The 23,466-nt window shown below is 40.3% G+C and overlaps 1 protein-coding gene across 1 annotated transcript in view; it reads right to left on the bottom strand.

Annotated features, from left to right (window-relative positions):
• Positions 1-4,079: 4,079 nt before the first annotated feature.
• THOC2 (THO complex subunit 2) overlaps positions 4,080-23,466 on the bottom strand; it is a 194,010-nt gene continuing 174,623 nt past the window's right edge. The window contains exons 38-39 of the mRNA XM_089677206.1: positions 23,109-23,156; positions 4,080-4,941 (exon numbers count right to left, since the gene is read on the bottom strand). Coding sequence (XP_089533332.1) covers positions 23,129-23,156 — 28 coding nt within the window. The 3' untranslated portion in view covers positions 4,080-4,941; positions 23,109-23,128. The remainder of the gene's footprint in view (positions 4,942-23,108; positions 23,157-23,466) is intronic.

Below are 23,466 nucleotides of genomic sequence, written 5' to 3'. Positions count from 1 at the left end.
CAAACTATGGTATTTATCTGACAATCGATTAACCTGATGTACTGATAGCCCATCTCATTTCTTGAGGCCCAAAAATGCCAGGATAGTACAAATACCCCTTAAATTACCCATTTTTGGAAAATAGACAGTCCAAGCTATTTAGTAAGAGGCATAGTGAGTTTTTGAAGGTTGTCATTTTTTATTTGAATTTTTTGGCAAATATAGAAATTAAAAAAAAAAAAAAAAAAAAACTTTTTTTTTTCTTTTTTTACATATTGTCACCAGTCAAATACAGTGTTATTATATAACTGGTGTGGCAGTGATCAGGGACACTGGTGATAGTATGTAAAAAAAAAAAAAAAAAAAAAAAGATTTTTCAAATGTTTCTATTTATTACTATTTTGTTTTTTCAACAAACTGACCAAAGCAATACAATGTTACCATAGTAACAATGAACTACTTTGGGCAGGTGATCAGGATTTATTTTTTTTTAACACATTGTGATTGCTTATACCAAATGTATTTCATTTATAATTCTACCATGTGACTGCTTTGAACAGTCACAGCTAACAACACAATTGTATACAATGGATGGCAAGACAGAAAGCCATCCATTGTGTACAATTGTCACGTGACCTGCTGTGATTGGTCGCACCACTGCTTGGCTCTTTCTGACAGGACCTCATATGACGCCCAGTCAGAAGGAGGAGTGTCACACCCGGAAGTCAATCTGCTATAGGCGGGGCAGGAAGGTGTTAAAGTGTCAGCACTTCCATTAAAAGGATAGGTTCACCTTCATATATTACACCCATATTTATGGTACAACATGATCCCACCTTCCGCTGCCAGAGCTCCCTTATTTGTGACAGCAGATGGGGATCTTCTTCCCGCACCCACTTTTAGAAATAAAAAAATAATGCAGCTGTGCAGTGCCCCACCAATACTGCCACATCATGCATTCACAGTTTCTGGTGAATGGAATACAAGTACGGTCAGCCATTGCAGATGACAGCTTGTAGATCTTAATGAGCTGCGAAGATGATGGTGAGCACTCTTGTAGTTCATTAATTCCTCCTGCCATTCAGTAAATGCCTGTCCATATGTGAGGTATGGGAATACAAAGTTTGGCATTGCTTTACAGGATGCAATGGAAAAAAAAAAGTAACAAAATGTACAATTTTTTGCCTGCAAAAGATATGCATTTATTAGCTATTTTTTACAAAAAGAGAACTTGGCCGTCAGGATATGTGTTTAATATTCTTTAACTTGATTTAAAAAGACTTTGGGAAAGCTGCTTGAAGCTGAAGCCCATTGTAAACTAGGCCTTAACCAATTAAGAAACTCTCTCATACTAATGCCTTCACCACCTGAGCAAAAACCCATATGTGTAGGTGCTGGGATCTGTTCTCATTCTGGCAGCTAAAGCCCTGATATGAGCAATTTAGCAGCTGTTCCGTTACTGATAGGCATACAGATAAAACAATTCAACAGGAATTGCCTAAATTCATCAGAAATGATGAGACTGGTTTACAAAAGAACTTGAGAATATTTACGAAAAAGAAAAAAAAAAAAAAAAAAGAAATGACGATTCACATAAATTACCCAAGCCTGTGCAGGTGAAAAACAAGATCTGGTTTTCTATATGACTGGAAAATGTCCTTTCATGTCTACGTTTTCAACTCTTGCAGTAATTTAGCCTTAGCTTCTCATGTGCATGTATGCTAAATGTTTAAGTGGAATGGATAAAGCAATCTTTGTTAAAGTGTTACTAAACCCAGGACCCTGCATTCACTATATCCGGTCTCCCACAGTACACACAACATGGAAATGCAATTATTTTATTAAATATATACTGCTAAATACCATTTCTCATCAGCAGTATATAGCAGTCTTGTGACTTCGATCAGTGTCCAGCAGAACACTGGTTAAAGCTTGTAGGAGGAGTTTTCATTCTCCCCTATGAGGCTGCATAACCCCCAACCCTCTGTCTGGACAGTGCTGATTGATGAGTATTGCTATAGAGGGGGATTTTTTTTTTTTTCTTGTGTGCATTTGTTCAGCACAGGGCCAAAGTGAGAGTGTGCAGTTTGCCCCCAAGGCTCTGTTCTATTATTAGATGGATTGGGGACAGTAGAACAAGGGGAGGATTAGAAAAGACAGGATCAAACATCCTATTTACACAATGCGGAGGATTAACCCCTTAGGTTCCAAATTAAGTATAACAAGCATGCTTTACTGCATATACTGTTTGATTTTACTGTTGTGGGTTTAGCAACACTTTAAGGCATCATTCAGTGTCAGTGTTTACGTCCTGGACTAAAGCTGGCCATAGATTTATTTTCTTTTTTTTTGTTCAACCTGCTTGCTGCATGAGAAAAAAAAAAAATTATAAACAACCAGATTCCTCCATCCACACAAACAAGATGAATGGGAACCCACTCCCCTTCAGGACATTGTGCTCAAACAATGGGACCAGCTGTTTTCAGAATACGACGACAAGCAGCTGTGGCCACTTACAGGGATGATGAATTTGTATCGCCCGATGCCCAGGACATATAGTGTCGGGCAGGTAGTTTTTTTTCAACCTTCAGAACTGCTGCGGGCAAGAAGCAGGACTCACCTGTCAGGACAGACAAGTCCCGTCAGCGGTGCTGCTGCCCAAATGCTTCCACCCGATTGCTTTCACATAGTGCCAGCCTCTGTCACCCCCCCGTGAACCTTCCCCCACTATGTCTACCAGGCTCTGCTTGCCCATCTGCGGGACAGACACGCCCCCTCCCCTCCTTCCTTCTTGTCCTGACCTGGAAGTGACATTATGATGTGACTTCCGGGTCCCCATTGAGAGATTCCCGCCCATGGAGGCCGGGAAAGAATGTAATGCGGTGCAATGTGCACCGCATTACATTCAGTGGAGCACAGGGGAGACATCCATGGTCTTTTAGACCTTGGATGTCTCAATAAAGAGAACCTGTCACCAAATATAATCACATAGGGGACTTTGTCCCCTATGTGATGAAAAAAAAAATTAAGTTAAAAAAAAAAAAGTTTTTAGTTTTTTTTATTATTGTAAAAAATGTAAGTTACACCCAAGCACATACCATCCCCCCCCCAAAAAAAAATTGATGCCCCCCCACCATATACGCACATACAAACGTAAAAGCATATGCTGGGGCGCCTACGCATGACGCCAATTGCGACACACGTTACATATTGTCGTGCACACCAGAATGAGAACAATAATTCTAGCACTAGGAGGGGAGCAGGAGACAAACAGCGCAATGTTAAAACATTATTACATGTTTAAGTCGCCATAAAGCCCCTTTTGTTTTTAGAAGCCCCAGACATTCCTGAAATCACTTCTGATTTAAATATGGGTTTGGTTTAAAAAAAAAAAAAAATTTTTTTATCTGGACAAGTAGATTGGGGCCCCGATTTAGTCCCTGGACAAGTAGGTTTTTTAAAAAAAATTTCCACACCCCTGCACTTAACAAATATTTCCAGCATACCCCCTTGATAGAAGTCAATCAAATGATTCACTTCTGTCGAGCACGGATGACCACAAGCTAATGGAAATTCAAATAGGCTCTGCTGCACTGGCTGAATTTCAATCTGTGTATGGGCAGCTTAAGATGCTAGCTCAGTGATGATACAATCATGTAAATTCTGGTGCAAATGCAGTTTATTATTGTTCTGTTATTTGTTTTGTTTTTTTGGGGGGGGGGCTAGTCAGATGGTGGAGGTGAGAAGCCAACCAGGTTGCCTTCAGGTGGCCTTTTATTCAAAAATGGAGGATCTATTCTTTCTGTGAAATTAGAATTACACCAACATTTTAAACAGCATATACAAGGAAAAGAAACTGCAGTAATTGCACTTTTGCATGTATTCAATCACTTAGCAAGGCATACAAATAAATTACACACGTTTTGAAACTTGGTAGCTTTCATTGCAATGCCCTCATAAGAATAAGTTTAATGTAAACAAAACTAAAGGTTATGCCAAATTTTCCAGAACAACAATCTCTCCCAGCTGCGTTGATTCATAAGGTCTTAAACTGGTAAAAAAAATGATGAATATAAAATAAGGCACAATACAGACAATGATTTACGACCCATTGAGAAAACTATTGTTTATTTAGAAAAAAAAGCTTACACTGGTAGAATTCAGCAGTTAAAAATTTCCTTTAAAAAAAGTCTTTGAAACTTTTTATTCTAAAGTTCGGCAATACAAAGCTCCTGTAGTTGTATAACTGAACCATAATTTCTCATGGGAAAATATTGTTCTCCCTTTAATTTAAAAACATTAGGACAAAACAGAATTGCAGTTAGGGACTTTTGGAAACAACATGGTTTTCTTTTAATTCCTTGTTCTTTAACAGATACTTGATGCCATACATAATATACAAACATCTCTTAATCATTACCATGAAAAACTTTGCTCCTGCAGTACTTACAAGGCCATGTAATAAATACAACTGAATTTAAATGAGGTAAGTTTCAAAACATATTCACTAGCTGTTTATTTCTCGCTTTATCAATTGAAAAGAATGCATTGTATATTGCAAATTATTAAAGTTTCAGGCAATATTGTGACAACCTCTTGAAACTCTTTATACACAAACAGGAACCTTATTCGTATGGTGACAAATATCTCTGGCAGCACATTGTGCTTAAAATTATGGAATAGGAAAACACTTTCAGTGAAGTACTGAAAATAAATGCATAATATAATCAGCAACACATGTAAAATACAGTAATGCACAATGTGAACATATACTGAAGGGTGGGGAAAAAAAAATTAAAAAAAATGAAACAATGCTAATAAATGAATAATTTATTGAGATGCAAATGGGCCCTCTTCTTCGTCAAACATCTGTGCAATTTATATTGTAGTAAATACACGTAACCACAGCTCATCACCTTCCTTATTCACGCAGCCTGCAGGATCCCATATTTGAAGTATCTTCTGTAGAGAAAATAAAATTTATTAACATGGTTTTTCTAGAAACTATTATAAACAGTAAATAAAATGTCATGGCTGCAGACAATAGAATGTGATTATATTGTGCGCTCTATTCCAGATCTTTGTCCAACTTTTTGAAAATATTCTTGTTTAACCTTTTGAGCTCCGGAAAGTTTTACCTCCTTCATGACCAGGGCATTTTTTAATATAACGCACTGCGCTACTTTAACTGGTAATTGTGCGGTCATGCGACGCTGAAACCAAATAAATATTGTATCATTTTTTCACACAAATAAAGCTTTCTTTTGGTGGCATTTGATCATCACTTGTTTTTATTTTATTTTTTTTTTTTGCAAGATAAAACGAAAAAAGACTGAACATTTTGGGAAAAATAAATATAATACTATAATACTATACACGGTCACTGTACTGACACTGGCTGGGAAGGGGTTAAAGTTTGACTAAGTTTCTTAGATTGCTCACTCTGTACAGAGCTCTATGTTGTTTACCAACACAGGGCTCTGGGCTGTGATCATGAATAGCCAATCAACAGGTCCCAGCCATAAATCAGTGGGCAGGATTATCTGACAGGCTCCTGTTGTGTACAATCTGACATAATCAGTGGGCAGCACAGTGGCTAAATGATTAGCACTTCCGCTTGGCAGTACTAGGGTCGTTGGTTCGAATCCCAGCCACAGCACCTCCTGCCTAGAGTTTGCATGTTCTCCCTGTGCCTGCGTGGGTTTCCTCCCACACTCCAAAGACATGCTGGTAGGTTAATTAGATCCTGTCTAAATTGGCCCTTGTATATGAATGTGAGTTAGGGACCTTAGATTGTACGCCCCTTGAGGGTTATGGACTGATGTGAATGTACAATATATATGTAAAGCGCTGCGTAAATTGACGGCGCTATATAAGTACCTGAAATAAAATAAATAAATCGCCCTAAACACAGAAGTAGGCAGCGACATACCCATACGTTGCTTTGCCTACAGCGTTTGCCCATCTGCAGTACATTGTGAGTAGTCATGATGGGGTTAAAGTGACATTAAACTCTGGTTTAAAAAAAAAAATATATGTATGTGTTAACTCAAAAAAGTACCTTCTAGTGTTTTCAACCTTTTCCTAATTTTTTTTTTCTTTTTGCTCTGATGCAACTGCCTGTTACAGGGTGGCTATGTTCGATCTCCATTTTCCCAGTTTAAGTAGAAACGTAGAGACCCTTCTCTTGCTCATTCCTGAGATAGACTAGGGATTATGGGATGTTTAGTGTGCACATGACTGCAACTAAAGCACACTGCTCATTCCAAACAAATGGAAGTGAAGGGAGAAAAGGAAAAGTTTGGGGGTCAAGGAGGACATTTATAAGGAGGCAGAAAAACACAGTAGGAAACAATTTCATGAAAGAGATTACAGGGACATTAAGTAGTGGATGTGTATGAATAATTAGTAAGAACATCTTAGTGTCACTTTAACGTCCAGTTTAGTACACCTCTGCTTTAATTGCATGGACTTCTCTGTGTGTAGAAACAACGGTAAAAGATTTATAATAAAATTGGTTTGAGTCTATTTTCATCAATGTGCTGCATTGCATTGTAAGAAACTGAAGAACGCTGCATTTTACAAGTGTTCCGAGAATCCATCAGAATGAATGAAACTGCTGGTAAAATGCACAAACAAGCATTTTGCATTTATCTTTTAAACTTTACAATTTAGTAAATGTCAGAATAGCAAATTACATAAAATATCAAATGAAAAAGAATTCATAAAAAATGCATAGCAACCATCTACAACAAAACATATATTTATATTGATAAAAGGCATAAAATACTCACCACGCACTAAAAGCATACACAGCATACAAAATATAAAAGGTCTGTCTGAAAGAACACTAAACTAATAACCTAAAACAAAGCAAAATCTGCTGCAGACATCTATTGTTACATTCAGTCTAGAGTAGAACTAAGAATGTATAGCAGGATGGATAGCGAAATGACTAGTGGAAAACAATTTTGAGTGGCACTCCACAAAAGTTCACAATGCTGCCACAATTTTATTAAGCGCATCTGGACAAACACACTCCCACAGGCTACCAGTCATTTTGCGGTTTGTGATGGACAGCGCCTTTAAGGCGTTCCTGTTATAAATGATTTGGTCTATGCAGAATCTACTAATTGGTTTCTAAGGCAAAATATATTGTGTAGTAGGTTTTTGGTTCAGTGCTCATTCATGTATTTCATGTTTTCTTGCCTGCTTACTGTATGTGCATTTTGTGGCATATTGCATGCCTTTTAGCAACATAATAAATGTGTAGATGCTGTTGTTGTGCACTTTTCATTGTTTTTCATTTTATTTTTTTTTAAACCATGCTTTATCTCAGTTTGTAAGTAAACATACAAGGTAGGTAGTATACAAGCATAGCTTAAGATATGGTATATAGAATAGCTGAAAGAAATCGCACAAGGATACAGCAGATGGACAGACAGGTATGGTGGGACAATCAATACTTTACTCTTCTGTTTAATTTTCTTTATTCTGCTCATAATGCTAAGTGTTAAGTATAAACTCTGAAACCAGGCCCCAATGTTTATTATCCAAGATTAACTCAGAACTGTGCAACACAGCCCTGAAGTAACATATAACAGATGTGGATTTGTATGCTAAAGTGGGCTTGGGCTATCCATCACACTAGCCAATGTTAGAGAAAAGAAGGAAGACTAGAAAGCAAGATGCTACACGCCATGAGAATTGTCCTCCATCTGAGCTGAGGCAAAGACGGTTGGGGGATACAATAATCTGAGTCAAGACAGGGGGTCAGGAGTGGGGAATGAGTAGATTGAAGAAGGTAAAAGAGGAAGGTCAGACAGGATGGGTGGGGAGTACACATGGATCTGATATCTAGCTAAGCAAGCTAGGGTCCAACTTGAGCTAAGTTTTATATATGGGACTTTGGACAGTCATGGAGGGGTTAACATTTTCTATGAAGGTGAACATTTAAATAGCCACCATGGGATCTATGTCTGAGAGATGAGGATATCATATATCAGTTGCTGTTGCTTTGTCCTCTTCCATAGCATATACAGCAGTACCATATGTAGCCACACCCTGAATAATGGTGGCGTGGAGGACTTCCAGTTAAGGAAGATCACAAATTTAGCTAAGATTAAATAATATATAATCAGTGAAGGCCTGATGTGCAGTAAACAATCCACAGGTGAGAAAATGGTGGTCCTGTAATTTGTGAACCCATAATTGGTTTGGCAAATGTGTATCATAATTCCTTCTTCTCTACTTCATCTCCAGCATCTGTGGAGTACCAGAACTGAGGTTTCTGTGGGGTTGCATAGCGTGAGAATTTTGTAAGTACCCTGTATTCCAGAGCTAATGGATCACTTGTGGATAAGAATGCAAGCTCTTTTCAGCTGCGTATCAGTGGGCCATTAAGCACCTGGTCCCATGCGGTTTTATATTTGGAAACCGAATCATCCTGCTTTGTGTCACAAACCTTTTTGTTGGGTTTTTGAGTGTTGGTACAGGGTATGTAAAACATTCACATATAAAAAAGAATGCAACAACGGTGAGGTTACAGATGGAAGAAAAATATAGAATAGCTCCACCAAACAGCAGAGGTGACACTGCAAGCGACATTTCAAACTGTAGGGCAGAGGTATTTGCACATATTCAACTGTAATATGAGCTGGAAGAAACTCCATCGGTAACACTACCTATGAGGGAGTATGTCTTGATGGGGGCAGTAGTAGGATCAGGGTATTCCAGAACCCAAGACAGGGATGAAGGGTGAGAGAGAAGGGAAGAGCGTGAAGAGTATCCTCCCAAAATCTGCAACGGGCAGCAGAAAGCAAGAAAGGGGGGTGGGGGAATCCTGTGCAGGCCAGCCCGTCACATAGCACAAAAGATGTCCGTCCAAATGGTTATATGGAAAGTAAATAACAGTCCAAGTTTAAATGGTCATTATAGGTTGTTATCCATGGGTCCCAAATCTTCCAAAATTTGGCATGGGTGTCAGTAAGTATAAATGTGAGCTTCCCAAGGAGCATGGTTCCCATAATCTGCTGCCTAACTTCAGTGAAATTAAGGAATGGTTGGCGCCAGGCTCTGGCCAAGGTCTGCAAAACACAATCCCCACTTATTCGACTTATTCAGTAACGCTTCCCAGGGTTCAGCGCTAAAATAAACGAGTTATGCAAATAAAAGTTCATTCAAAATAGTTTGTACAACAAATTGTATCTCATAAGTGGCACCGATAATAATCTCCACAACAGCAGATATCTCTTTAAAGCTTGTGACAGGAAAAATGTCAAAAATGCGCACTCACCGACTGCGCATAGGAAATGCGCATATAAATATCAGATGAAGTAGGCGGATGGTGAGCTTCCTTCAGGAGAAATGGTCATCAAGCTTGGGTGAAGTAAGGATCTGCTGTTAGCCTCCCCTCTGATGATGTGCCTTAGCATGAAAGGCCTTAGGAGGAGCTGACAGCGTGTGATGTCATCGCCGCCGAGACCACGAGGAGGTCCAGCAGCCATCTTAATTTAGGTCAGTGCTGCAGTACTCTGCAGTTTTCATTTATTGGCATTGTATTTTGTACCTGCACCCTGCTACTACTTTTTATTACATTTACTCAAATTCAGAAATTACTACACTATTGGCACCCCCCTCTTTTTGGCTCCTTTTGGAGGAGCTATTAAATCCACAGAAAAGGTTTCCAATAAATCCAGAGGAGGGAGCCTTGTACCCAGGCTGAATACCCACGCATCCTTAAAGGCGACCTCTGGGCCCAGCAGATCATTACTTCACCCAAGCTTGATGACCATTTCTCCTGAGGGAAGCTCACCATCCGCCTATTTCATCTATTTATATGCGCATTTCCTATGCGCATTCGGTGAGTGCGCATTTTTGCCATTTTTCCTGTCACAAGCTTTAAGAAATATCTGCTGTTGTGGAGATTATTATCGGTGCCACTTATGAGACACAATTTGTTGTACGAACTTTTGAGAACGAACTTTTATTTGCATAACTCATTTATTTTAGCGCTGCACTTTATTTATCATTAGTGTTTAAGGTTATTGTGATTTCCTTTAGTTTTCTACCTGCTATTTATTTATAGAGCGCTCACTTAATCATCTTATATTTGACTTCCCAGGGTTGCATGAGAAAGAAACCCTTAAGACCATGCAGATCATTGTATAGACCCAGGACCAAAATCATAGGGCTTAGGAGCATGTCCACCAAATACGGAGAAGGGTCCCAATATTTTTATTACCTTATGTTTTTTCTGTTTTACGGTAATACTGGTCTTAACCCTATTCTCACACACAGAGCTAGACACATAACAAGTTGGTACTGTAAAAATGTATGTTTACTACAGTATTCCATGCTCTGATTGATGTTTTGTACTGTATTCTCTTTTTGGCGTTTGTAAACTTGAAAATTTTTTAATAAAAAGTATTCGGAAAAAAAATTAAAATATGCAGGGTGCCCGCTTCCCTGCATCCCCGAAAATACAGGCGATGCAGAGGGGACAAAATTGGCTACCCCTATCAGGGTCATATATCAGCATGAGAGCAGTTTTTAAGTGTTCTTTTGGGCAAATTTGTTACAAGGGCATTTAGAAGTGTCCAGCCAAGCCAGAATTGGTTCCAGGCAGGTTGTCTAAGGTCTTGCCCTGGTTTGCTTCTCACTTGGAGATGCAGGGAAGTGCGAGAGGGTCCATGGTGTCCGTTAAGTCTGTGTAGAGATCAGACACTAGGCATTTTAGGGAAGGGTCTTTGTGGCAGTGGTTTCCAAACTGAGTTAAGCATTTGGGAGCCTGATTGGCATCTAAGGAGGTTGTAGATGTAGTAGCATATTTGAGTATAACGGAAAATCTCAACAGATTGCAATTACCAATGTTCCTGCAAGTATTCAAAAGATTTAATGCCATCAAGTGACAGGAGCTCATAGACTTATTTAGTCCCTCTTCCTTGCCACCAACAGAATGCCAATGGGTTATCATGAGCGTGAGGAAATTGGGGCATATTCAGAATGCCCAAAAGAGGCAAATGGAGAGAGATCAGGCGGGTGAAGAATTTTACAAGCGCAACGAATGTAGCAGTGTCAGGTCAGATACAGAAGGCCAAAAGGAGGTTGTAAACAGGAAAGGGTGAGCATTCTGATATTGTCAGGTGAGCCCAAATTGGAATTTCTGAGGTAGCATGAAGGGAAACAAGAGGTGATATTTATGCAGCAACGCAATAGGACATGAGGTTAGGGATAGCCAGACCCCCTGTCGTTCTTCCCCGATACAGTACTGAAGCATGTAGTCTTGGTCACTAACTGAAGCCAAATGAAGTGGAGCAGCTTACGTTGTTCGATAAGCATGATATGGTTCAGTATAGGAATAGGTAGAACTAAAAAAAAATAAAGGATTTCTTGTAAATATGTCATACAGAGGGCATTAATCCTCCCAAACAGGAGATCTGGAGGGATACTCATCCTGCTTTGTGATTAGAACATTTTACATCTCTGAAATGATGTCGGTGATTGGTTTAGAGGGTGTAAAAAAGCAAAGAACGTAAAAAACAGTAACTGTACTTATGTCCTGTTTATTTCTGTGATTAATTTTGGAGCTGTAGGTATGTCCACATGGGTCACATCAAACTGTTTTGTGCTAGACATTTTAACCTATTTTACCATTGAGTGGACATTTATTACTTTTGGGGTTTGTAGGAGAATAAGGGAGAAATGGTTTTTGAAACCCTAGTGGGAAGTCTGTGTTGTCTTTAAGGGGAGTTAAAGGATAAGTTCACCTTTAAAAAAATAAATAATAAATGCAAATTTTTTTGCAGGTAAAAGAAATGTGCATTTATTATTTTTTGCTTCTAGAGCCTGTAAAGCATTGCACCAGTGATCAGCAGAGGGCCAGTCTATTCAGAACATGTTACACCCTGATTATGGGTGTAACCTAAGGGACCCAGGCATATGAAGATAGGTCGTTTTGGGTGAGATCTATGAAAGGCTAATAAGGTGGAACCAATAGTGGGATGATTTTTTTTTTTACTTTTTCCATAGCTAGCCATGAAATTCAGAGGAAAACGAGAAAGAGGTACTGAAATCTGTTTGAATTCCAATGCTACCTAGTTCTTGTTTTGACCACGGAAGTTCAAGTAGAGTATCGTAGATAAATGTATGACTAAGAAATAGAGCGGAATATTACATATTCCCAAGCCACCTTTCAATTTTTAGTTTTGTAAGTAGATTGTAAATGGGTTTTTTTTTTTGCAGTCACAGATAAGTGCTAATCAAGGCTTACACCTTAATAAAGGAAGTGGTCATTATACTAATTGGCAAAGTTTGTAAGAGATAGTAATATTGACATCCTACCGTGCATTTGCTAACTGTCTTATGTTGCCACAATCTGGATCTTTTGCAAAATTCTTAAGAGGGAAGTTTATATCATAGGATGTTTCTTGTGTGTGGGGAGTAAAATCCTTTAAGATTTAATAGAGTGGTTTTCATATGTGAATGGAAAAATGGCTTGAGGGTTTTTTTTGATGCTGTCAGGTAAAGGTGTCAAGAGAGCCTCTGAATTCTTTAAGCAGCTTAGGTATCTATATGTGATGCTGTATGAGAAAGAAAAAAAATGGTCCTTGTGCAAAACCCTAATTTATAGTGTCGACAATGGTCACCCTGTGGATTGCCTTGTTGGGGTTAGTGGCCCCGATCAAAGGTTCCAATGTTGGGGGGGGGGGGGAAAGAGGAATGGAAATAGAGGGCAATCCTGTCTAGTGCCACTGTGTATTCGGTTCGGGCCTGAGAAGGAGCAATCAATTTTAATTTTTGCTATTGGGTGCTGATAAAGAAAGAAAACCCAGACCAACATTTCTGGAAGCCGAAGTGAGAAAGGGTTGCCCATGTCACCCTGTCAAAGGCATTCTCCACATCCATGGACAGAAGAAGGCCCTCAATGTTCTGCTACACTGGGTAGTGTAAAACATTAATTACCTTAGTCGAATATTATCTCCTGCCTTCCTGCCTGATTAAATTGCACCTGGTCAAGACCTATAATTTTATTCATGAAAGGTCACAATTGATTCACTAACATTTCAGCTAAAATCTTTAGGTGCACATTTGATCCTAAACTATAATTAGTGCAAATCTGCACATCTTTTTTTTTTGGTTTTGGTAAGACCACTATATGGGGTCCTGAAGAAAGGAAAGACAGAGCTGCTGAGAGTTGGCGAGAGAGTTCAAGTTCTGCAGTAAGAGAGATCTGAGTATATATAGGGAGGATTTGAAGTATAGCCTAAAAAAAGAAAACTAATGTAGCCACCACCTCCAATGACTGGTAAGGTGCACAATACATTTCATTTTTGGTATTGGGTTTATTACCACTTTAAAGCTGCATACTACTGGTGTCCCGGAGGGATAAGCAAGTTAAGTGGAACCTAAGGGCACCTGGAGTAGACAAGAAGCATGTGCCATCATTCATAATATGTTTGTGTTATCAGCTGTAATTATGATTTGTCATTAGTCAAGCACCAACAGTCTATATCCCTGGTGCCCAACCTGCGACTCTTTAGTATTTGATGTGCGGCCCTTGGACCTCAGAAGTTTGTAATGAGAACATTGATTAGGGTAATAGCATTGATCTCTAATAGCCTCAAGTAATATGTTCTAGTTTCATATTGTCTTCTGTAGCATATCCCCCAGCCAAAAATGTAGCATGTCCACACTCTGGCCCTCGGTTCCTCTATTAGGTCTGCAGTTAGACAGTCCTCTAAAGCATTATATATATTGAACATTATGTGTGGTCCCTTGGTGATGACAGGGGCCGCATTTGAGGCCCCTTTAGCTCATAAGTTGACAACCACTGGTCTGTATACCCAAAGTTAAGCACTGGTAATGATTTGGGACCCTCACTTTTAGAAAACAAAAAGCCATGAAAAGGTTTTACAAGAGTACTCCTTAAAATCTTTCACAGTTAATGGCTACATAACCATTTAGATGGCCTGAAGCGTGACACTCTTCAAGCCAAATATTCGCAAAAGTTGCACACAGTACAAAAAACTAAGATTCTGTAGCATGGCTCTCAAGTATGTATTCCTTGCCACTAAACAGAGCCCAAGACTCCTGAGTTTTTAAACCTCGTCAGGTGTCCAGGTTATAATGTAAGAGTACAAGCTAACAAGGTTATGAACAAAGCTGCTGTTGGATGATAGCATACACAATTTTTAAATAACTCAACTAAGCTTTGAAAACCTTTACAAACATAGATAAGCTCAAGGTTATAAATGTTAGCGAAAAAAAGGTCAGTTCATCTGCTCTGGGCCATCAAAAAGGCAGCTGGCATGTATAGAGGGTGAAAATGGTCTGGGGCCAGATAGTCAAAAGTAGCACAGTCACCTCTTCTCCTGTAAGACATGCACTGGTATTTGCAACTTTGCCTAGGTTTTCTTATGTTAGCAATCAATGCAAGGGTGCAAAACAAAATAGGTGTCTCCAGAGTTGCCAGACAAGAGGATAGCTGTCCAGATCTCAGGCTCCCCAGTATAGCCTTAACTTGGTATGGAGGTGCAAATTAGAGTACAGGTTGTTTAAAGGATAAGTTCACATTTCGGAACAGATTAAATTTTCCACCCGTTTTTAGGGTGGACCATGTAATATGCTCCAGCTCCTACAGCCTCCTCCAATCCCCCTGCTAATTGTGACAGCAGGCTGGGGATCTTCTCCCTGCAAATTTCACAATTTAAAAAGGACGGGGCCATGCGGGGCTAGTCAGTGGTGATGTGGCAGGGATTGAGCTATCAAATTTTATTAGACGGAAAAATTAAATGGACATATGGCTATAAGAGGGGAAAAAAGGAAATGTACGGGGTGAGGAGAAAGAATACAAAAAACAAGTAAAGGTGTCAGTATATTATGGTCAAAAAGGCAGCCGCAGGTTATGGTAGCGTGGGAATTACCTGGGACTAAGTGCTCTGTGTGCAATGCAGGAGTTGGCCTTTATCTAGCAAGTTGTTGTAAATAGACTACAATTCTTTCAGTTGCTCAGGAAAAACAGATCCAAACTACTCTCATGCGAATGTTATGCCTTCTTCTTCTGCTGTCCAAGTCTTGAATTTGGTAGTTAATTTATAATAAGATGTGAGGAGTGTGCCTCCATGACTCTCTCCAGTCTATTTATTGCCTTGTCACGTCTATGTCTTGCTTGGACCAATACATCTAGCCAGCTGAGTAAAGTTAGGTCAATCCAACACAACAAACACTTTACTCCTGCGCTAGGAAAGGACTCAGTAGACCAAATAGGAATGTTCTGGAATTTTCTGGAATATGCACTGCTTGCTGCCCTCAACAGACCAGGGTGGTCCAAATACACTGGATACAAATGGAGAAACAGAAAAAGGGCGCACCAACCTAGTGCATTATCGTTTAAAATAATTTAATTGAAGAAACAAAATAGGTATCATACTCACAATGGACATAATAACACAGGCATATCAAACTGAACACGATGTATGATGCAAACAACATCTGAGTCCATACGATGGAACCCTGGATGACCAACCTACTAACGCGTTTCGAGGACACAACCTCTTCCTCAGAGCTCTGCTTTGCTTCCCTGGGTGACTAGGATCCCTGCACAGTTTTATTGTGTAAACTGACATTTAAAAAACATGGTTGTGCTCTTTCCAACTCTGATAGAGGCCCATTTAGCTTTATGTAGCTATGTGATATATTTTACTAAAACCCTGTGGGACTGCACAACCTGCGTTTACAATGTTTCTTATTAAAGGAGAGCTGAATTTATATAGTGAAGATTTGCAATGGTATAGAAAACATCTAGAATCGTTAATTGTGCCTAAACATTACCCTGAAAAATGTATCTTTTGTCTTGAAATCCTCATCAAAAACAGCGGAAGGAAATTGCTCTTTTCTTTCTTGTATCCATACAGGTAAACACATTTAGTGTGCATTAATTTTCACTTAATTCAATCTACAAATCTACCTGGTCAGTCCCAAACATATAACATTATTATTTATGGCCTATGAACATTAGTGTACTTTCAATAAGTAATTCTCCTGGATGAGCAAATACAGTTTAATGATCTTTTTCAGCGGCTTGTAGCAATAACAATATATGAACTGTGCCCTGCAGCCTGTACAATGAACAGGTGCAATGCATAAATGTAACTGAATGCACTACAAAGAAATTCTAGTAAAAACCAGTCACATGCAACACCTAAATCAAGGTTTAATTGATCGTTGCTTTTGCAGGGAGTGCACAAGACAACTACAAATTAGCATACACAACACCAGATTTCAACAGCTGGTTACATCAAAATTAGGGAACAGCTGTTACGAATACCCATAGCAACCAGACAGAGATTATTCTTTTATTCTCACATTCAGCACTCAGACACTGAAAGTGAGAAGTATTGGATGCCATGGATATATCCAATTCATTTAGACAGGTTCACAAATAAGACCCAAGGTGTTATATGACCACCTCCAACTGCCACCAGAAAATAGCTAGACTACAAAAGAACTAAAGAAAAAAGTGGGAAATTCTGCATTAATTTCTTCAGACATTCCCACCCTATACACATGAATAATGCCATTTGTTTTGAGAAAAACACACTCCCTCTGAGTGATCTGTGTACATTGTAAGGATTTTAACAAACTCTTGCAGATTCCAACCTTTTGCTTTTCTGAAGAAACAGCATTTCCATGTCCAAACGTGAATGGGAGTGACTTTATAATTATCAATCAGCTGCTGCATTTGCAGGGTTCTAATAAAGTGGCCCTTTAGATGTGATTTTTCCTTTGGAAGTATCTCACCAAAAATGACATTTTGTGTACAGAATGCCTCAGGTTGCCATACTGCATTGAATTTTACAGAACATTACATCGCTGCAGATTAAAAAGGAAAGGTAATTTTTAATAACATTCAATTGCAATACGAATTGTGTAGCAATTGTATATGCTAATTGACTACTCCTACAATGCGGATTTCAGAAATTTCTGCGCAGTGAGTTTCTGTTCATAAGAGAATCTGATTTGCGCCTTTCAAAATATCTAGGTTCCTTGTGCCACACTGATGGTTGATACTGTGTATGCCACTGTCTGACTGCACCCGAATCGGGTATCCCTTTAGAAGGGACAGCCTGACAGCTCTGAGATTCAATATGTTAATGGGGAATTTGGCATGACCATGTTACTTAACCTACCAAGGAATGGAAGACTCCTCTCCAACCTGACAGACTTGCATCTGTTGTAAGAACCTTCCAATTTTAGGGAAGAAAGGATTTTCCCACTGTCAAATCTGATATGGTGATCCACCAGTACAAAGGATTTTTTCGTTTGAGGGAAAGAAGCATAGTTACAGTATCTCACAGAAGTGAGTACAGCCCTCACATTTTTGTAAATATTTTATTAGACCTTTTCATGTGACAAAACTGAAGAAATTACACTTTGCTACATTGCAAAGTAGTGAGTGTATGGAGGTCACCAGAGCTTCACAGGTTGCCACTGGAGTCCTCTTCCACTCGATATCATGGAGCTGGTGGATGTTGGAGACCTTGCGCTCCTCCACCTTCCGTTTGAGGATGCCTCACAGATGCTCAATAGGGTTTAGGTCTGGAGACATGCTTGGCCCGTCCATCACCTTTACTCTCAGCTTCTTTAGCAAGGCAGTGGTAATCTTGGAGGTGTGTTTGGGGTCGTTATGTTGGAATACTGGCCTGCGTCCCACTCTCCGAAGGGAGGGGATCATGCTCTGCTTCAGTATGTCACAGTACATGTTGGCATTCATGGTTCCCTCAATGAACTGCAGCTCCCCAGTGTTGAAAGCACTCATGCAGCCCCAGACCATGACACTCCCACCACCATGCTTAACTGTAGGCAAGACACACTTGTCTTTGTACTCCTCACCTGGTTGCCGCCACACACGCTTAACACCATATGAACCAAATAAGTTTATCTTGGTCTCATCAGACCACAGGGCATGGTTCCAGTAATCCATGTTCTTAGTCTGTTTGTCTTCAGCAAACTGTTTGCAGGCTTTCTTGTGCATCATCTTTAGAAGAGGCTTCCTTCTGGGACAACAGCCATGTAGACCAATTTGACGCAGTGTGCGGCGTATGGTCTGAGCACTGACAGGCTGACCCCCCACCCCTTCAACCTCTGCAGCAATGCTGGCAGCACTCATACGTCTATTTCCCAAAGACAACCTCTGGATATGAAGTTGAGCACGTGCACTCAACTTCTTTGGTTGACCAGGGCAAGGCCTATCCTGAGTGGAACCTGTCCTGTTAAACCTATGTATGGTCTTGGCCACCATGCTGCAGCTCAGTTTCAGGGTCTTGGCAATCTTATAGCCTAGGCCATCTTTATGTAGAGCAACAATTCTTTTTTTCAGATCCTCAGAGAGTTCTTTACTATGAGGTGCCATGTTGAACTTCCAGATAGCAGTATGAGAGAGTGAGAGCGATAACACCAAATTTAACACACCTGCTCCCCATTCACACCTGAAATGAGTCACATGACACCAGGGAGGGAAAATAGCTAATTGGGCACAATTTGGACATTTCCACTTAGGGGTGTACTCACTTTTGTTGCCAGCAGTTTAGACATTAATGGCTGTGTGTGGTGTTATTTTGAGAGGACAGCAAATTTACACTGTTATACAAGCTGTACACTCACTACTTTACATTGTAGCAAAGTGTCATTTCTTCAGTGTTGTCACATGAAAAGATATAATAAAATATTTACACAAATGTGAGGGGTGTACTCACTTCTGTGAGATACTGTAGATCCATGTAAAGAGCCTGCATTTCCATGCTGACAAACAGTTCAGTTGGAGAATTTTTTAATGGAATTGGGGAAGGGTACTGTCTCAAAAAGGAGGCAACCATTAGGCTCAGCACACTCATGGAGAATCTCAATGAAGGATTTATTTTGGATCTCAGTTGTCGAATATGAGTTCTTCGAGAGAACTTCTAGTAGAAAGACCTTTGCCTGAGACATATCTAGAATTAGAACCAGATACTTTAGGAGAATGGAAGGCCAAAGAGCAGATTTTTATTTATTTTTTTTTTAAGTTGATCCCCCAGCCAAAGGTCTGAAGCAGCTGAATTGTCTTTTGGACATTCACTGAGAGTTGCAAAGGGGTAAACATCCTTCAGGAGGTGGTCTACCAGATAGTCTGTCACCTGGATGTCTTAAAGCCTGAAAGGGGCAAGCAAGGGTACTAAGGTCTTTGTGAACACTGTGTGTTAGTAACCGCCTAGCGGGGCCTCTAGCAGTCCACAGGACAGGATTCCCCAGGGCGCGGAGTCTAAGCCCTAGTCTGCTTGTTCACCAGGGCCCCTGATGGTGGGGATGGGCTTGGAGCAGACAGGGACCAGGTCGCGGCCCGAGTACACCCGTCCGTGGTAGAGAGATCCGCCAACGGTATGTGCAGGTAGAGAGCCTGACGTGAAGAGGTGGAAGACGGGATCCGAGCGGGATGGATGGCGGAGTAGTAAGCGTGGTCAAACGGGCCGGGTCGGTAACAGTGGGATCAGCGTAGTACAAGGCGGCAGGCAGAAAAATAGTCAGGTCACTCGCTGGGGTCGGTAACAGAAGTTCAGATCAGGTATGGGGATTATCCAGAAGAGAGGTCAAACTAGCCAGGGGGTCAGAGCAGGAGAAGTCAGCGGAGGTCAGGTTCAGGCAAGGTCAGCAACGAATTTAAAATAGCAGGAACACAGGAGCAAAAATCAGACCATATGGCAACTTGTGTCTGTGCAGGGCTGGTTTAAGTAGCCCGCCCTGCACCTGACAGGCGCAGCCTAGGTCCTAGTGCCTGCCCAGCACTGTCATAGGTGCCGGGTGCGCCTGGGTCCTAGTGCCCTGCTTCCTGCATGTCTTGACAGACACCTACGCATGTGCAGACCCATGCGTCGTGATGGTCCCTGACACTGTGGGAGCAAAGGATAGACCAAAAGGCAGTGCAACAAATTAAAAATGGTCATCTGCCACTGCAAAGCAGATGTGGTGGGTAAATGGGAACATGTAGGTAAGCATCCTGGATGCCTACTAATGCCATATGTTACCCTCGTTTCAGAGAGGCAATTACTGACCTTTCTGATTGCATATAGGAATTCTGTAATGCGAAGGAATTTGTTTAGGACTGGTTCACAGCATGCCTGCACAGAATGCACTGTGCATTCCACATTCAGTTCTGTGTGGTGCAATTTTAGCCCATTCATTTCGAATGGGCTAAAATCACAATGCAGCACACCAAAAGTAGTGCATACACTACTTTTAGAAACTGCAACAGGAATCCATGGAAACCTGCTGCAGATCGCATCTGCAGTGCATTCTGAATGTAGTGCGGAAAGCACGCATGGAATGAGGGTTTCCTACACCACATTCTGGTGTGAACCAGCTATTAGGGATTTTAAGTCCAGGCTTTGGTACAATGAGCAGGTTTCAGTAGCATCCTTTGAACCCGTCCTGTTGCAGAAATGGTACAACTCCTTAGAAGTGAGAGCACTCATTTACTTTGAAGAGGGTTTTGGAGAGTCCTTAAATGCCTCTGTTCATGTCGAAAGGAAATGCTGAACTTGGGATTTAATGTTGAAATCTGGGAAGAGTATGAAGGAGCTGTGCATTTAGAGAAGCTAAAAATACCAGAATAGGAGGGTTATGTTACCTTTCTCTGCAAAAGCAAAACTTTCACCTGTGACCTCTTTAATAAGCTGATCAAATGTGTCACCAAACATGTATCTTCCTTGAACGGACATATGCGTGAGGCCACTCTTACAGGCAGGTTCTGCTGTCCAAGTTTTTGGACAGAGGATCCTGTTAATATGAATAGAGATAAAAGCCATTTTTGGTACTCGTGTCATGACATGCCCAAGGGCATCTACACAGAAAAGAACAGATGGAAGTTGCTGTAATTTTTCTGCAACTGCTTGACCCTGAAAAAAGGGGCATGATGGTTGTTCATTGTTCTGGTACAGTTAGCTGTAGTTTGACATACTGAAATAGCAGCTAGAGCTAGTTGCACGGCTGGGCCTGCCAGGGTAAAGAGCTTTTAAAAGTGTCTCAAATTTTCTGTCCACAGAATCCATAAAAGATGAAACCTTTTCAATAGGCATAAGGAGATCTTTGTTTAGGAAAGAGACAACAGGGTCAATCACAGGACCGCATACTCTTTCAACTGGACAGCAGTTTAGAAAAGGTCTTTGGGGGAGTTCAAATCCTATCAGGAGTGACCCAGTCATCACAGACTTTACATTCTGTCTGTTCATGAACAGGGAATGTTTTGCAAGGCTTAGTAAAAATGTGCCCAAAGGGGCATAGTGAGACAGAGGAGAATCCACCTGTATAATGGCAAGGCTTTTTAGCACGGAGGAAATGGAGCTTTTACACATTAGCAAGTAAACTGTGGAAATCTTCTGCATCTGCATCTTCCTCCAATACTGCTTCTACATCCTTTTAATTTCTCTCTAATTCAGTCATTTAAAACCAGCACATCAGAGTCCGACTCCAGCTGGAGAACAGGCTCAGGAGAAGAAGAGGTGGGGCATTTTGAAATGTTTGCACCATAAAGTCAATACATTCCAAACATAGCCAGCAATAAATCGTAAGTCAACTTTACAGGGTGATCCTGTCTTGCCTGGTTATGACGTTAGATTGTATATAGTAAAAGGCTTCACCCATCACAGTAAGCATAGCCCCAAAGGGGGCTTCAGGCACTGGGTTCCATTGTGATGAACCATGGCTCTGTACAGCACCATGCAGCTAACTCAGCCTGTTGCATCAAGTGCCAAAATGAGTGCCCTATGCAGGATCCAGTGCCTGAAGCAATTAGGACATCCCCACAGAGTAGGGTCTTGGTATGGCTTCTAAGGTTTTAATGAGGTTGCATCCATCCAGATACACTGCTTCTGGAGACTGGGGTTGAGGAATTCAATAGGAAAAGAATAAATATAAAGTAGTGGACCTGGTTTCTATGGAAGGAAAAGAGGTGCATTACCTACAGAAAATACCAAAAAAAACGAGGGTCTCACGAAGTGGGATAAGGTATAGGGTATGCGCCCCAGAGAGCCATGTACTCAAAAGCTTGCCAGTGTCCAATCACCTGCAGGTATGAAGCTAAAATCCATGGTGTATGAATAAGTCACCCGTGCCTTGTACTGAATGATTATGATAGTACTCTACTAGGTCCTAGGTGTAAAGGCCTACACAATAATTGCAGCTAGGGGCAGACCCTGTTCACTGGAGGACAATAAAAGTTGGCCTTAGATGAATATTTTTTTTTTCCAGTACAGCAGGAGGGCTAAACATAAAAAAAAACAAACAAAAAAAACCTAATTAACCAGATTTCTCTATCTACAAAAGCAAGGTAGATGGATGAATCCCCCCCTCCCCCGTTTCCGTAAATAGGAACAGTTTAACCAAAAGGGTTCAAGACTCCCTATGTCCAGAATGCTTGAAATTCAGAAATGTCATGCCTGCACTTGCTTGCTCCAGAGATACAGACATGAAGTGCTATTGGATAATTCATGACCATCGTTTCATAACTCCACTCTTTTGCTATACTGGCAGTTAAATACAAGAGTGTGTCAATGTCTGGAAATGCTTAACTGTGTTGCTAAAAGAAAAATCAACGTTTATAAAAAGAAGAAAAAGGTGAACATTTTAGATCCAGCAGAACGCCAAAGATATCCACCACACTCACAGTCGCTGTGGCCAATTCCTTATGTTTTGCCAATATACAAGAATTTAACAAATAAACCCTCTTGAATTTTATTGTATTTAAACTGTACTGTCTCCCATTATATTGTTAAGCGCTGTGCAAAATGTTGGCGCTATAGGTTTCTTGTATATATAATATTATTAAAAACACAGATTACAATACGTCTTTAAGCCATACCACACAATACGTTCTTTCAGTTACAGCAACTCAAGATAGCTTCAATTGTGGCAAAAGTGGATGACATTTACAAGTAGATGACATTTACATGACTTACTGTTTGCAAAGTGAACAGTAAGTCATAGCAGACAGTTTCAATTTTCAGCCATACACAGCAGGACAAAAATGTCTTATAGCTACAAAGCAAAGGGAAAATAATCTCACAGGAGCAATGTTTTGACTCATAAAAAGCAAACTGTACCTTGATACCGCCAGAATTCATTATCTGTGCTTATCTGAAGATTTATGAGTAAAACAATAATTAAAGAAAATAAATGGGTGTTTAAAATCATTTATATTGTATAAACAGTAATATAAAGTAAAACACTATTAATATAGTATACAGAAATATAGGTTACAACTTGGTGGATGCAACCAAAATAGATTACTGGGTAGCTTTACTAGCACATAAATAAAAATAAACCTTTAGTTAAGCTGTCCATTAATAAATTCCCCACCCTCATAAGTGCAGTGCACCCGAGATTATGTGTACTTTCAGCCCTAATTCATAAATATTTCTTCTGACATGGTCCCAGCCAGCTCCCCTTTTTATTGCACAT

The sequence above is a fragment of the Staurois parvus genome, unplaced genomic scaffold, assembly GCF_062004578.1.
Source record: "Staurois parvus isolate SC_StPar_1 unplaced genomic scaffold, SC_StPar_1.0 ptg000181l, whole genome shotgun sequence".
Classification (NCBI taxonomy): domain Eukaryota; kingdom Metazoa; phylum Chordata; class Amphibia; order Anura; family Ranidae; genus Staurois; species Staurois parvus.
Note: the sequence above shows the minus strand (reverse complement) of the source record. Positions and strands in the feature narration are given on the sequence as shown.